This window comes from Chanos chanos, chromosome 13 (assembly GCF_902362185.1).
Source record: "Chanos chanos chromosome 13, fChaCha1.1, whole genome shotgun sequence".
Lineage (NCBI taxonomy): Eukaryota > Metazoa > Chordata > Actinopteri > Gonorynchiformes > Chanidae > Chanos > Chanos chanos.
In genome coordinates this window covers 19,449,790-19,463,065 of record NC_044507.1, presented here as the reverse complement: position 1 = coordinate 19,463,065, position 13,276 = coordinate 19,449,790, and the positions used below count along the sequence as shown (strand labels likewise).

At 40.5% G+C, this 13,276-nt stretch overlaps 1 protein-coding gene across 1 annotated transcript in view; it reads right to left on the bottom strand.

Moving 5' to 3' along the window:
- Positions 1-10,117, bottom strand: part of sdk1a (sidekick cell adhesion molecule 1a) — a 196,997-nt gene extending 186,880 nt beyond the window's left edge. The window contains 1 exon segment of the mRNA XM_030790503.1: positions 8,978-10,117. Within this exon segment, the coding sequence (XP_030646363.1) occupies positions 8,978-9,365 (388 nt within the window). The 5' untranslated portion in view covers positions 9,366-10,117.
- Positions 10,118-13,276: the final 3,159 nt, after the last annotated feature.

Here is a 13,276-nt window from a genome sequence, read left to right as displayed (position 1 = left end):
GTCCAAACTATCTTCCCTGGTCCAAACCATCTTCCCTTGTACAAAAGACAATTACACTCCGACCAGTTTACCTGAACCTCCAGCAAATCTGTCACACACACACACACACACACACACTGTCTGCCAACATGAGACACGAGAGGCGACATCGCACGGAGGGATAAAAGGCAAGGATGAGTGTGAAGCCAGCAGGACCTAAGGAAACCCGCAAACACAATCTCATCGCCTGAGATTCTGTGTCCCTCACAACCGCTGTGTCGTTAAGGCTGTGAAACGGCACCCCTCCCAAATATCATTACAGGTATAAACTTGTTCACGCTGTCTAAACAACGGCAAGATCAAAATGATGAGCCCTGCCCCGAAGCTGGGCTGCTCCGTTCCGCTCCCACACCACGTGCACTGGCACGGCTGCTCTTCGACTCTTTCCTGCCAGATCCATGCTAACACCTGTCTCTGAGATGCTCTTTCAGTGGGGTCTGCCCTCATATTTGTAATTAATTACGTTACTTAGCAATAATCAGTTTTGCCCATTGAGTTTAATTGACCTTGTAATTTGAAGTGAACACATGCGGTGAGCGGCTCTTACCTTAATGTAAAAAGTCAGGCAAAATATATTACTAGTTGCGATATACTTTTCTACTTCAGCCTATCAGGGGGGCGGCATCAGTGGAGAGATTTCATTTGGCTAATTGCACGACTTTGCGCAATCACTGATAAACACGCAAGTTGGATGCAGCGCTAGAGCCCTGGAAACGAACTTGGCGGCTGGTGATTGCTCTTTTCAGGTTTATGCGATGTAAATGTCAGTTAGATTTCTTTTCTTTCTTGTTCCCAGACAGTCTGTGAAACCCCAACGACGTAGGCTCTGCTTTTAAGGAACGTATATGTATCGGACATTTCTGTCAATGTTTAGTCACTTTCCTCAAAGCAGCGACGACATTAAGATGAACTTGGGTGCCTCCGAGCACATTACTTTCTGAGAGAAGATATAGCAGCATGTTTCATTTGCTTGCTAATGTATCTCAATAAGCACTTATGCATACTTACCAGAGCACACGCTGATCCTACAGAAAATGCATGCAAGCACACACACACATGCACAAACACATACATACACTCACGCACTTTGCTTTTGTTTCAAAATGCTGAAAATTACAGTAATCAGTCACATCAGATTTCTCCACTACATCAATAGCTAGATGACAAGCAGAGAGGCAAGCAGCTCATTGATTGTGTTTGAGGATCATTGACGGCACTGCTGTGTAATCATGTATGGATGTTGCCAGAGTGAACGTAGCGACGCATGCCTGTCACGTCAACTTGTTTGCGCTTAAATAATAACAGCAACAAGATAACTGCATCTGATCTTTCAGTGGAAATAATAAACGATAGAAACTCTCAACTATTAACCACATTTATTACTTTATGTTCACCGGGGTTTTTTGGGCGGGGCGCTGACATGGAGTTGACAGCTGACTCCAAAACATGGAATGCATTATCTGTGCAGGGGGGCATGAAAAAAGAGCAGCCATTAGCTCTTTGTGCCCATTAAGAGAGCGCAATTACATCTTCCAATAGTCCTGATTAAACCGATCGCCAAGGCAACGCCACTAAGTTCTAATGTATGGAAGGAACCCGGAATTAAAAAGTGCTCATCAAGCAATATCCAGCTGTCCCCTGCCATTTTAAATCAACGGTGTTAGGGAACTTTCACAACGATCATCATTTCAAAGTGAAATGTCACTCCTCTGCATTAACCCCCAGGCATGCTGTTTCATGTTTCAAAGGTAGAAAAAGAAAACACTCCCCCATGTCAAAAAAGGACACAGCTGAGCCGTCTGTTTGCCGACAATAAACAGTGGATTACGTGAACGCTAAGAGAAAAAAGTGCAGCATGAACGAGAGGCTAGTGATGACAAACTGGAGTACTATGCCAACTGGAAAGGAACAAAAGTATGCCAAATGAACTTAAATGGACTCTGTGTGTGTGTGTGTGTGTGTGTGTGTGTGTGTGTGTGTGTGTGTGCGTGTGTGTGAGAGAGAGAGAATCTGAGTGGCAAGCACTGGCAGAAAACTCATTTAAATGTGTATGATTAAATGAAAATATGGTCCTGGAGGTCTCCAAACAGCACAGTGATGTCCTGGGGTTCGACTGGGGTCATTAGACCTGGCAGTGCGGTCACAAATCAGCCACCTGCCACAGCGACAGCTTTGTGCCCAGCACAGCTGCTGATCCCGGTCTCTTCCTCTCCGCAGTCCATCCAACCCCATTGCCCCCACCTCCCAGCATCATCCTCATTTTCATAAAACATCAGCCAACACACACAGGGGTCACTTTATATACAGAGGGAGGAAAGATCATCGCTGAGGTCATCCCAAAACCATGGCGTTAAGTGTTAGCTCCAGCACCGCAGACAGAAGAAGCTAAGGAATCGCGCGGCTCCTGAAATGTTTGGTTTTCCAGTCCAAATTCCCCCGACACGTGGCCGTGACTAAAACTACACTGAAGCTTAGACTTGGCTCAGTTCTCTCTAAGCTCATGTTCTCCATACTACTCACTGATGAAGTAATGGGAAGGTTTCTGGTCGCGCGGTAATGGGAGAATTAGCTTACTCGTGCCCTCTAGCACGTCAGGAAAAAAAAAAAAAGAGAGAGAGAGAGATCAGGCGATCTGTCTCCAGCCCTCTGTGCAGTACAACTTAAAACAACAAAAACGAGGAGACAGAGCAACGATTTTATATACATATAAATATATAGAAAGAGAGAGAGAGAGAGAGAGAGAGAGAGAGAGAGAGAGAGAGAGACTGGTGTATGGGAGGAATCCAAGGTCATGAATTGTCTGTGTTACATGTATAAACTGATGCATGCAATGTGGTTCTACTCTAGCACAAACAAACAAACAAACAGATTTAAGAAATCAAACTTTCAATTGGTCTGCGTTGATGACTCCTTGGCCTCTTTGACAAAGACAGAGCCTTAATATAGTTTCAGTCATGGGGTCATTCCCACAAAGAGAGAAAGGAATTGACATTTAAAAAAGAAAAAAATACAAAACATTAACGTAAGTGCTCATTTAAAGTCCTCATTTCGGAAGAGAAATGCACCGAGTACTTAAGGAAAAATAAAAAAAACTCAAGCCCAAAACCATTAAGTCTAAATCAGCAGTTTTCAGGTCTCCATCTCTGCTCCACTTAAACTGTCCCGGATCCTAATATTCCTTTGCCGAGATACAATCGCAATTTCAGATAGAGAGCTGAAGAGTGCTTTTGCTGTGGAATTGTATTTTCCCTAAAAGTAGAGTTCACGTTAAACACGGACAGCCACGTGCGAGTCTGTGGCATTTCCATTCACTTATGAATTCTAGACACGGCCAGCGTTTGCATAGGCAGAATGCTCTAATGCAAATGCCAGTCATTTCACTGGGAACAGATGACAGATTGCCTGTGGAGTCCTGAGGTCATATTTTAAAGAGGAAAGTAAAGATTAGACACTGATCCGGCAGCGGAATTTTGCTGAATGTGTAAAATACTTATTCCTCCCAGAGTCGAAGCATCCGGCTAACACTGAGCGCAGTGCTTATGGCTTTTTCTTTTAGAAAATTAGGATTTAACTGCCGAGCTCATAATTATCTGCCTGCAAAAAATTCAAACAATCAAAGCAGCTCTCAGTGTGCTTTGCCAACAGCCGTTTTTTTCCTCCCCAAGATAAAACGCAACTTAAATATCATTGGGTTTTACTTACTGGCTATAGTTCTGGTGTCGATTACTGAGCAGGGAAATGACAGCATGTATCAACAGGTGTTTCCTGAGTCTCTGATACAAACATTGATGACTCTGTGTCCTACGGCCACATGGAAAAAAAAAAAAAAAAAAAGAATTTCCAGAAGATAACATGAAGAGGCTGTGTGAAACAGTTCCCACGCTGAATCAAACGTAGGTCCAATGTTCAGTCACCACATTCACTAATGACTCAGTTATCAAGACAGAAACCACGGACAGAGAGGTCAACAGTCGCTAGAGAAAACTAGCCTTGGGTTGGTCAACATTTGGAGTTCTAAAAATATTTGCACATGTTCGCGTTAAACAAAGGGCCCTTTAATCGAAGATTCTGGTAGAAACTGTTTGTGAAAAAGAAAAACTTATGAGGTGAACATGTAAGGCTCTTTCTTTTTTCACCGTGATCAATATGTGTGTGGGTGAGTATCTAGGATATAAAAAAAGCAACATTAAATTGTTTCTCTACTTGTATTTTTCCCCTCTCCAGCTGTGAAGATGAGCAACAGCGAAGGTAGTGGAAGATTTCCACAACGAAATGTCTAAAACATTTTGCAGCATACAACCAAAATGAAAGACATCAATTAATCTGAGTACCATCCCCATGGAAAGTAAGCATTTACGTGTCTTTCTGTACTGGACATTCTGGGATGCAGAAAAGAATTTGCATGACTTGTATAAAATATATATGAAATGCCATACTGCTCAAAAATATGGGTAATAGCAGTTTATGTTCTCTAATCATAGATTCTTCCATGAACACAGTTATCATTGAAGCATTTATTTTATGTACATGTTTGAAGACCGGTTTAAACGTGCTTGTTTCCTTCATCACTGAATACAGGTGAAACCATCACCACCACAAAAAAATGTGAAGTTCTCAGTAATTATTCAGAAATTATGTTTGGTTACTTTAACTGCAGTCACGCTGTATAACAAAGAAGACATTCAGCGCATACTTAAAGTCCATCAGCTTCACCTCAATGTTCTAAATTGTACTTAAGGACAGATGACTGATTGCATAAGCCAATGGGGTTGAAGCTGGACAAACTGTTAGCCAATCACAATGTGTAACCATTATACTAACAGTTCAGGGGGCTCCATTGATGACCTTATGTCGTTTATGATGTGTCTATCACATGGAATAGACTTTTCAAATGCTAACACCCATATTTCATAAAGAGTTCAATCACACAATACAGCACAGGCTGAACAGATGTCACCACAGCCACAGGCAGCAATTTATGGGAATTATAACAAATGCATGAAAGATGAGTATGGCTTTCATTTCATGTCCTTAGTCTATTCTTTAGGGCGTCTCCAGTAAGTGAGTTAGGACAATATAAAGATTTTATTTAGCACACAAAAAAAAACATTTTATTGACTACTTCAGCTCGGGATAAAATGACCGCTGCTTTCCATATTCTGGGAATGAATGGTACAATGCAATGGGTTTTTTTTTAGAAATCTTGCTACAAAGAGGCAAGAAGAATGAAGTTACTTTGCAAGACCCAGTTACATGAAAGCCCAATCACTGGAGGTGGTTTGGTGAAAAGATGTACCTGAACATTTATGGCTGATTAAATTATTGATTTTTTCGAATGCCTCATCTATTTAAAAACCCACAGACAATGGATTGTTCTATTATAACCACCCAACCTGTCGTGAAGCTATGGTGATGTTCATCAATGGAAAAAGCAATGTCCTTCATTCTGCACCGAGATGTGCTTAATTTTCATATGTGAAACAACTCTTAACATTTTTAATACAAAAATGAAGTCCTAACACTGCCAGTACCAGAAAATGTGACAGCTAAATGGCGAACCGTGCATTTCGACCTTCCTTAGACAGCGAATCACATTTTCAAGTGCTAATCGTCTCCATTAACCGTCTAGGAAAGTGTAGTAGCTCGTTCCTCAATGATATAGCTGGGACTAAAGCGTAAGAGTATTGTAGGAATTTTCTGTAACACAATGAAGATGAACTTATGGCACACTTCCACTGACATAGCAATAAAATTCTGTGCATTTTACGTAGATTATAACAAAGCCTTCACGTCATAGTTACCCTAAGTGTCCCCTAAGGCTAAAGTTAACATTATTATCACCTACAAATGCAATCAAAGATTTATGCAATAATCAAGAAAGTGTAAGCACTTACTAATTTGATGCCCTTTCCCTGGAGAGAACAACTCACAAATTCATTAAGTTGTTCTGAAATAATCGAAATGCTAATTAACACTAAGTTTAAAAAAGAAAAAGAAAAAAAGATAGAAAGAAAAAGAAAAAAAAAGGAAAAACAACAAGTGAGAAACAGAGAATTTAAAAGCTCACTGGGTTAAGTAGCATCACCCTGACTTCTTATTTCAGGGAGTTGTATTAATCATTTTAATTTGTTAGCTAGGAAAGCAATATTTCAACCCTGACTTGAAATATGAAGTGACATCCTCCGGTTTAACTGGATTGCAACAGAGTGCATGCAAAATCAATGGCCTCACATGCATTCTAGAGGTACACAAATCAATCAGTTATGGATATAAAACTTTCTGCTTGCACACACTTGTATGAATCAATCATCAAAAGGGGATAGTAATCAAGGAAAAAACATGTAGCCTACATGTTGTATGCTCTAACGTTTCCGACAATTTTCTGGGGACACAATAACAAAGCGCACCACTGGAGAAAGAACGCAAACATTGCTCGTAGAGAAACTAATTGCACAGATGGTGTAGCAAAGAAGCACAAAGGTCTACAGTCATGTGTGACTAGAGTGGTTTTGCCTTTAATAGCTACTGATACCCACAGCCATAACACCGCTGTGAGGGAAAGGACTGTGTTAACCTGCCTCTTGTCAGCATTATTGAGTTCGACATTCTTAGCACCAAGCAGAGGATTGTACCTCTGCCTCCTTAGAATTTTCTAACCATGCTCAGCTCAAGAGTATGGTTAAGAAAATGTTATATTGAAAAGGAGCTAGGCATAAATTAAGTGTGCACTGTAAAACCAAACAAATGTCATGTAGGCTTTAGGCCTATGAGGTCACATTCACTACAAAACGTTGAAGAGGACAAAACAGAGATGATCTCCGGGAGGATCATCTCCAGGTGCATTTCAGACTTTCATGTATGCAACAGGATTTCAAGATTCTCTCCCCTTTTCTCGCGATGAACTCTTTTTTTTGTTTTGTTTTACCATATGACCTGTGAGGCAACATCTATTTAGAAATCTGTTCTACCGACGTGAAGAAAAAAAAAAAGATTTTGTGTCGAAGTTGAATGAAAGCAAAGGGCTGAATGTCAACCTCATCCCTATTTGCAAGCTTTGATAATTCTGCTGTCTCCTCAAATCCTGATCAATAAGCCCTAACTCATTCCCAGAACTGTGCTGGTAGCATTCCAAAAAATCAAAAGACCTTGACACAGGGAACTGGGAACTGGCTGACACTGCACGCACATCAACAACTTTGCTGAACCTCTCAAAAAAAGATATATATATATATATATATATATATATAGTATAACTCCACGGTAAGGTTCTATGCTTAATACGAATGACTAGGCTAGAGTCAGATTATAAGTGCTAAGCTTCAAAGGCTGGAGAGAATCTTGGATTGCACAAAATGAAACATACATCTGTTTGACAAGACCACCCCCTCCATCACTTATGCCTCGGTTAACCAGTAATCTCTTGTAGCAGTATGTGTAAACTTTGGACCATCGAAGGCATCAAAGATGGATTTTCACAACAGGTGGATGATCAGTTTCAGGCAATTTGAACGATGCATTTCAGATGTTTGCGTTAGAAACTTGACCAGGTAGGCTACGCCACGCCTACCTGCGTAGACAGCTGGTCTCTGACTCATCAAAGTGAACTCTCCTTATTTGTTTGTGTCTAAATAAATCTGGTTTAGAATGGCTGATGATAAAAACCACACAAAAGCGCTTGCGCAAACCAGTTTCGTTGGTCGCTGAGGTACCGTGAACTGTATGGTCCACAGGCTTACACATATATTTTCTGGATTTGCTAATAGCAGAGGGCTAACTTTCTCTTGGTCATGGGCACCCTCACATAAAGTTAAGCTCTGTCTTAAAGATGCATGTCAAGTCATTCCGCCTGTTACGTGATGTTACCACTGTTCTTTTTCATCCAGTAAGAGTGGATCTTCAACATTAAGCCTTTTTGAGTCTTCTCAAGGATGTTCCTCTGAAAGATCATCAACGACACTTCTCTCTCTCTCTCTCTCTCTCTCTCTCTCTCTCTCTCTCATCTTTAGAAATGCAAATGACATCTCAAGTGACAAAAATACATATATGGTGGGTGGAGATAGCCTGAGGATGGATAAGGTTTGCTATTCATGAAAATCTGAGTAGCTTATTTTTGAGAATTTAGCCTTTTGATTCACAGACTAAAATGACTGTAATCTATGCCATATTAGGGAATTATACATATCCTCTTTAATGAAGCGTGTTGTTTTGATTATTTCCAATCAAAGCCTCTTGACAGAGGAATAAAAGAAGCTGTCAATATCAATTATACAGCTGCTCTTTCTAAAACAGAGCTTATTGCAGAATGTAATTTCATTTATTTTAATGTGAAGTAAATCCAACCAGTAGATTTCCAGAAACCTGAATTTGATACTCATGAGTCTTATTCAAATATAGACAGTATTTTGAATATATTAACATAGATTCAAAGCCTCCGACCTAAACAGACTGAACTACTTCATCATCTGGACTGTTGAATGAATTCAAACAATAAGAGGGAACTTTATCTCTCACTGTCCCTCACACTAAAGCCTTATTGTCACAACTTGAACCCTCCAGCCCCTGCCCCCACAAACGCAACCAAAAACAAACTAGGGCAAATGAATCGTATGCCATCTGTGACCAAGCAATCCACGGAACGTCGGCAGTCTGACCCTATGACTCCTCTATTGTTTACGTCCAGAGGTTTTGAGTCTAACTGTCTGCGCCACCAATTTTTTTTTTTCAAACAACTGAAACTGCATGGAGTGCTGCGACAGGGCTGCCTGTATAAAGCATAGTGTATAGCGCTTTTCGACATAACACATAAAACCTATCAGGATGTGCGCACAGAACCAGCTTGCAGTAATAACCCTGTTATTAAAATGAATTGCATGAGTAATTCTAGGACAACGTGCATTAGTTTAGTAACGGTTACGTCCCAAGATTTTTTTTTTCTTACCTTGTGCTAGAGTTTTCAACACGTGTACGTTGAGACAGAAGAACGCCCACCAACTCCAAGCACTTAATGTAAACTTCGTCCTTCCTTTTAGATGTTTTGGAGGGAGACTTTTCACAGTCTTCGGTGCAACCATTTTACTGTCATACGTGTGATTGATACCATGTTTGACCTCACGAGAAGCAGTGATGAAATCGTTTTCAGTTATTTGGCAGGTAGGAGACCTGCGAGGCATGATCACTTCTTCAGTGTTACAGATTTCCCTGTAATTCGTGTGACGGGAGCAGCCGCCTCCTGGGCAAACACTGTCCTTCACTCCCTCTACTTCCCTGTTGTGATGCTTGACCCGACGTATTCTGAGGACACCTGTGAATTTTCCGAAAAAAAGCATTCTCTTCCGCACTGTTGATATTAACACCTTATTCGTTACGCAGTGTTTCTCCACGTACACTCATTGTGAAGTCTGTAGAGTGGCACCCTTGATATGAATCTTTCCTTTTCAGTGGGCTTATTCCATGTGTTGTGCCCTGTTTCTCGAACGGTCGGTTGCTGAACTCTTTCAGACGGCAACTTACGTGAATCCTAGTTTAGCGGTAGCATACAGTTATTTAAGACGACCATATCGATTAAATTAATTCTAGACTGTTACTGAACATTACGAAAGAAACGACGCGCTTACCTTGAAGAGTTTTCACATGAATTTATATCCGATATCAGTAGCGTATTTTATCGCTGTCCCCCACTGACTGTGGTCTGTTCAGATGCTCTACAAAAGTGCCCAGTTCAGGTATTTCCACAGCGTTCTTTGGTCGTTCCCCTCTATATTGGTAAGGTAATAAATCTACAACAGACAATATGTATTTTGGTCCAGTATTCAGAGTGCTGAACTAAAATGTCAGGTTGTTTCCTTGGTGAAATGTAAAGTTGTACAGGCTAATTCCTCTTTATGCAACACTTTTGAGTCACTGAATGCAGCTCCAGCGACTGAAAATTACTACGACTGCCAAGTGTTCAAAGACCAACTTGAACAGCTACGAGTGCCTTCAATTCACTTGTTCCGTTTGAGCACACGCGCGACTACGCTAAGCTATTTCGGCTCTCCACTAAGCTTATGAAAACAAAACAAGTTGTCAGGCACCTACAGCCTATGCAAGCTACTCAGTTTCACGCGGTTATGCGGTTGTCCGGACACACAAAACGTCCGTTTCAAGCATTCCCCTTACATATAGTCCATGAGAAAAAAATCCCCTAAATTTCCCCAATATGTTTATAATACGAACCGCAAACGAATGACTTTTGCCGGAGGAGCAGTCGAATGGTTCGACAGAGCAAGAATGAAACAGCGTATTGTAGGTTAATCTGCTCAGCAAGAAAGCAGACAACGTATCGCGAAAGCACAGACTGACTTCAGAATCAACATTTAAAGCAACAAGCAGGTAATGTAGTTTAAACGAAGTATCTAGCCAGTAGCCTATGCAATGCGCCGTTACCGCGCTGCTGGACACGCATACAGGTTTGCACTTTCACCAACTTCCATTCAAATCAGTCTTATTCCTCCGCCCTGCTTCAAACTCATTGGCTAGTACTCCCTGTAACCGGCGACGGTCACGGAATAGCCTACATCTGTACAACTCTTGAGCAATATGCGCATGCATGACAAATAAAACTAAAAGAATTCGAGTAACAAGTGTGGTGGTTTATGCCTTAGTTCTAATTAGGTTTTTCTTGCCGTTTTTGTGCGCCCCCACATAAAACATGTATAAGACATAATTAGTGCATGTGAATAGCGCGGGCTACATCTCTTACGCACGGCCGACTGCACAAGATACACTACAAGTTACACTACAAGTTACGCAATTATAAATCTACCCTCTTAATAATTTAGCGCATGAGTTTTCCTCTACATTCAAGCTTCTACTAAGATTTGTTTTGAATCCGTTTTCTTTTTGATGAATTTCCATTCTGTTAACAATGTATCCCAACTAACAAACTATCGAGCTAAGTGACTATTAAAACGTTGTGCAATTCAGCTGAATCAAGTGGTATTATCAAATTACCATTGCTGGGCGATGTTCGCAACGACTAAGTTTCATATTCCAGGATGTGCGACACTCTTGATTGTTTTGAAGCTCATCAAAGTCAATAACAAACAAAACAATTTGAGGGGGGGGGGGGGGGGGGGCATGAACACTTGCAAGATAGCAGATACTGAGTACTGTACTTGTACTTGTTATGTTTTATACTACCTTCGTTCCAAAATTTTATTCCCCCATCAAAATGAAAGTAATCGTTTTTACCATTGGGTCCATCTGTTGCTGTCAGGTCAGGATTTTGTAATATATGTCTCTTTTGTATTCAGGATTGCAGGAAAGGGTTCTACTTTTTCATTTAAAAAAGATCGGCACCACTGTACAGGGACCCGTAGAAGAAACCCGTGGGACATCCTATGAGAGGGCAAAAACCCGTGACAGGAATCGATTTTTAAATGCACTCATATGCATATTAGACTAGAATGAACTTAACAAGTTTAACGGGGTTTTTTATTGTTTTTGCTTGTTTGTTTGTTTTGGTTTGGTTTGGATTTTTTGCAAAGATCTGCAAATGATCTCACTTTTTATACAAACAAGCTTCAGGCTCAGCTATGCCATGAACAGCTCTTTTTTTGTGTGTTCTTTTAGATGTAACAACAACAACAAGAAAACTTCATACATTATCCATTATAGAAACATATATGCTCCGTTCTTTTGTATATTCTTTGTTCTGAGAGATGTAGCTTTGCGGTTTACACGTCTGATATATGAAAGAATATGCTTGATCATCCAAATGCACTATGAAATTTCAACATTAATCCCTGTGATTGTATCCTCAGGGCATTTGTGCTGGAGCGTAGAACTGAGCAGAACAGGTTGTGTTGTGGATTGTCTTATTCTGTAAAGAGGGAGAAAAAAAAAAACTAGGCTACATGCTGTGAAAGGCTTCTTGTTGCCCATGCTGTTTAACTCCTCAGTAATAACAATGTAGTGCTAATGTGTCGATGCAAGCATAATCCGCTCTCTCTCCAGAAATATCATTATAGGGAAATTAAGTCTCAGAGCCAAATGACGTTCCCTTACGTTCGGAGCAATAGGAATATTGCTAAAAGCCTCACGTTAAGCAGAGATCATCGGTAGATTACACCCGGGAATCTTCCTAAAATTACCCTGACCTCAGTGTAAGACACTAGTGGTGTTCATTAAATATTCTCAGACGTAAAGTTCACTTGTTAACCATTTTCAGTATGGTTTAAATGCCTGTTAAACAATGCTGTGGGTATGTCTATCTATTTTGCTCCCTTTGTCCAAATGCCACCATATCCAAGCTGATCTTTCATGCTGAAAATGGCCATTGTCTTGAAATGCCTCTCAAAGGCGCCAAAAGAGAAAATCTACAAAAGAATCATTTAAATTTACTTTAAGTTTCTCAATGCAATATTACAGTATTTGGGCAACCTTTTCACTTTTAATTTGCATTGGTATTACTATATGGATTGGGATGTGGTACAAAAAGAAAGCGTCTTTTTCAAACTTCTGTCTGTAGGTTCTTCTTATTGCTCTTCTTCAGTGAGGCATAGTCCCAACAGTGTAACATACTCACTCAGGATTATGTCATACCATTAGAATTCAGTACCAATGCTCCATTTGTTTATCCAAGCTGGCAGTGTTTACACCTGAACGACATGACACGACATGTGAAGAGATACGTGATCAACCCCTTTTCCCAACAAGATATCTCAGTATGTCATCAGCTAGCCTCACAGTAGTGACACAATTCACCCTAGGTTTCTGCAAAATCAAAAGCCCTCATAGTTCATAATGGGTAACAAACAAGATGCGTTGATAGGTCTGCACTATGTATGTATTAACATGCACCATGCATGTGTCACAGTGTGTTAACTCTCTGATGCCTCAGTGGGAATGCAAGTTGTTTTCATGTTTTTTTATGTTTTGTTTTCCTTCGGCTACGGATGATGGAGCGTATGATGCACTGCTGAGCATAAAAGCTCATGCATAAGCAGCTTTCAAAGGACTCGCTGCGACACCGACAAACGAGAAATACCATAATACTAAAAAGAAAAGTTGTTTTTTTTAATCTCACTTTGATGAAAGTGCAGGTTTACTATGACTGACTATGGTGAGTAGGCTAAGTAATAGGTCTAAAATCATCATGTAACAGCCCTTTGTCAGGCTCTGTGATACCCAACTGATACATCAGCATTAGCTCATTGACTTACATTAATGTAGAGCAGCTGCCAGAGGCTTGGTG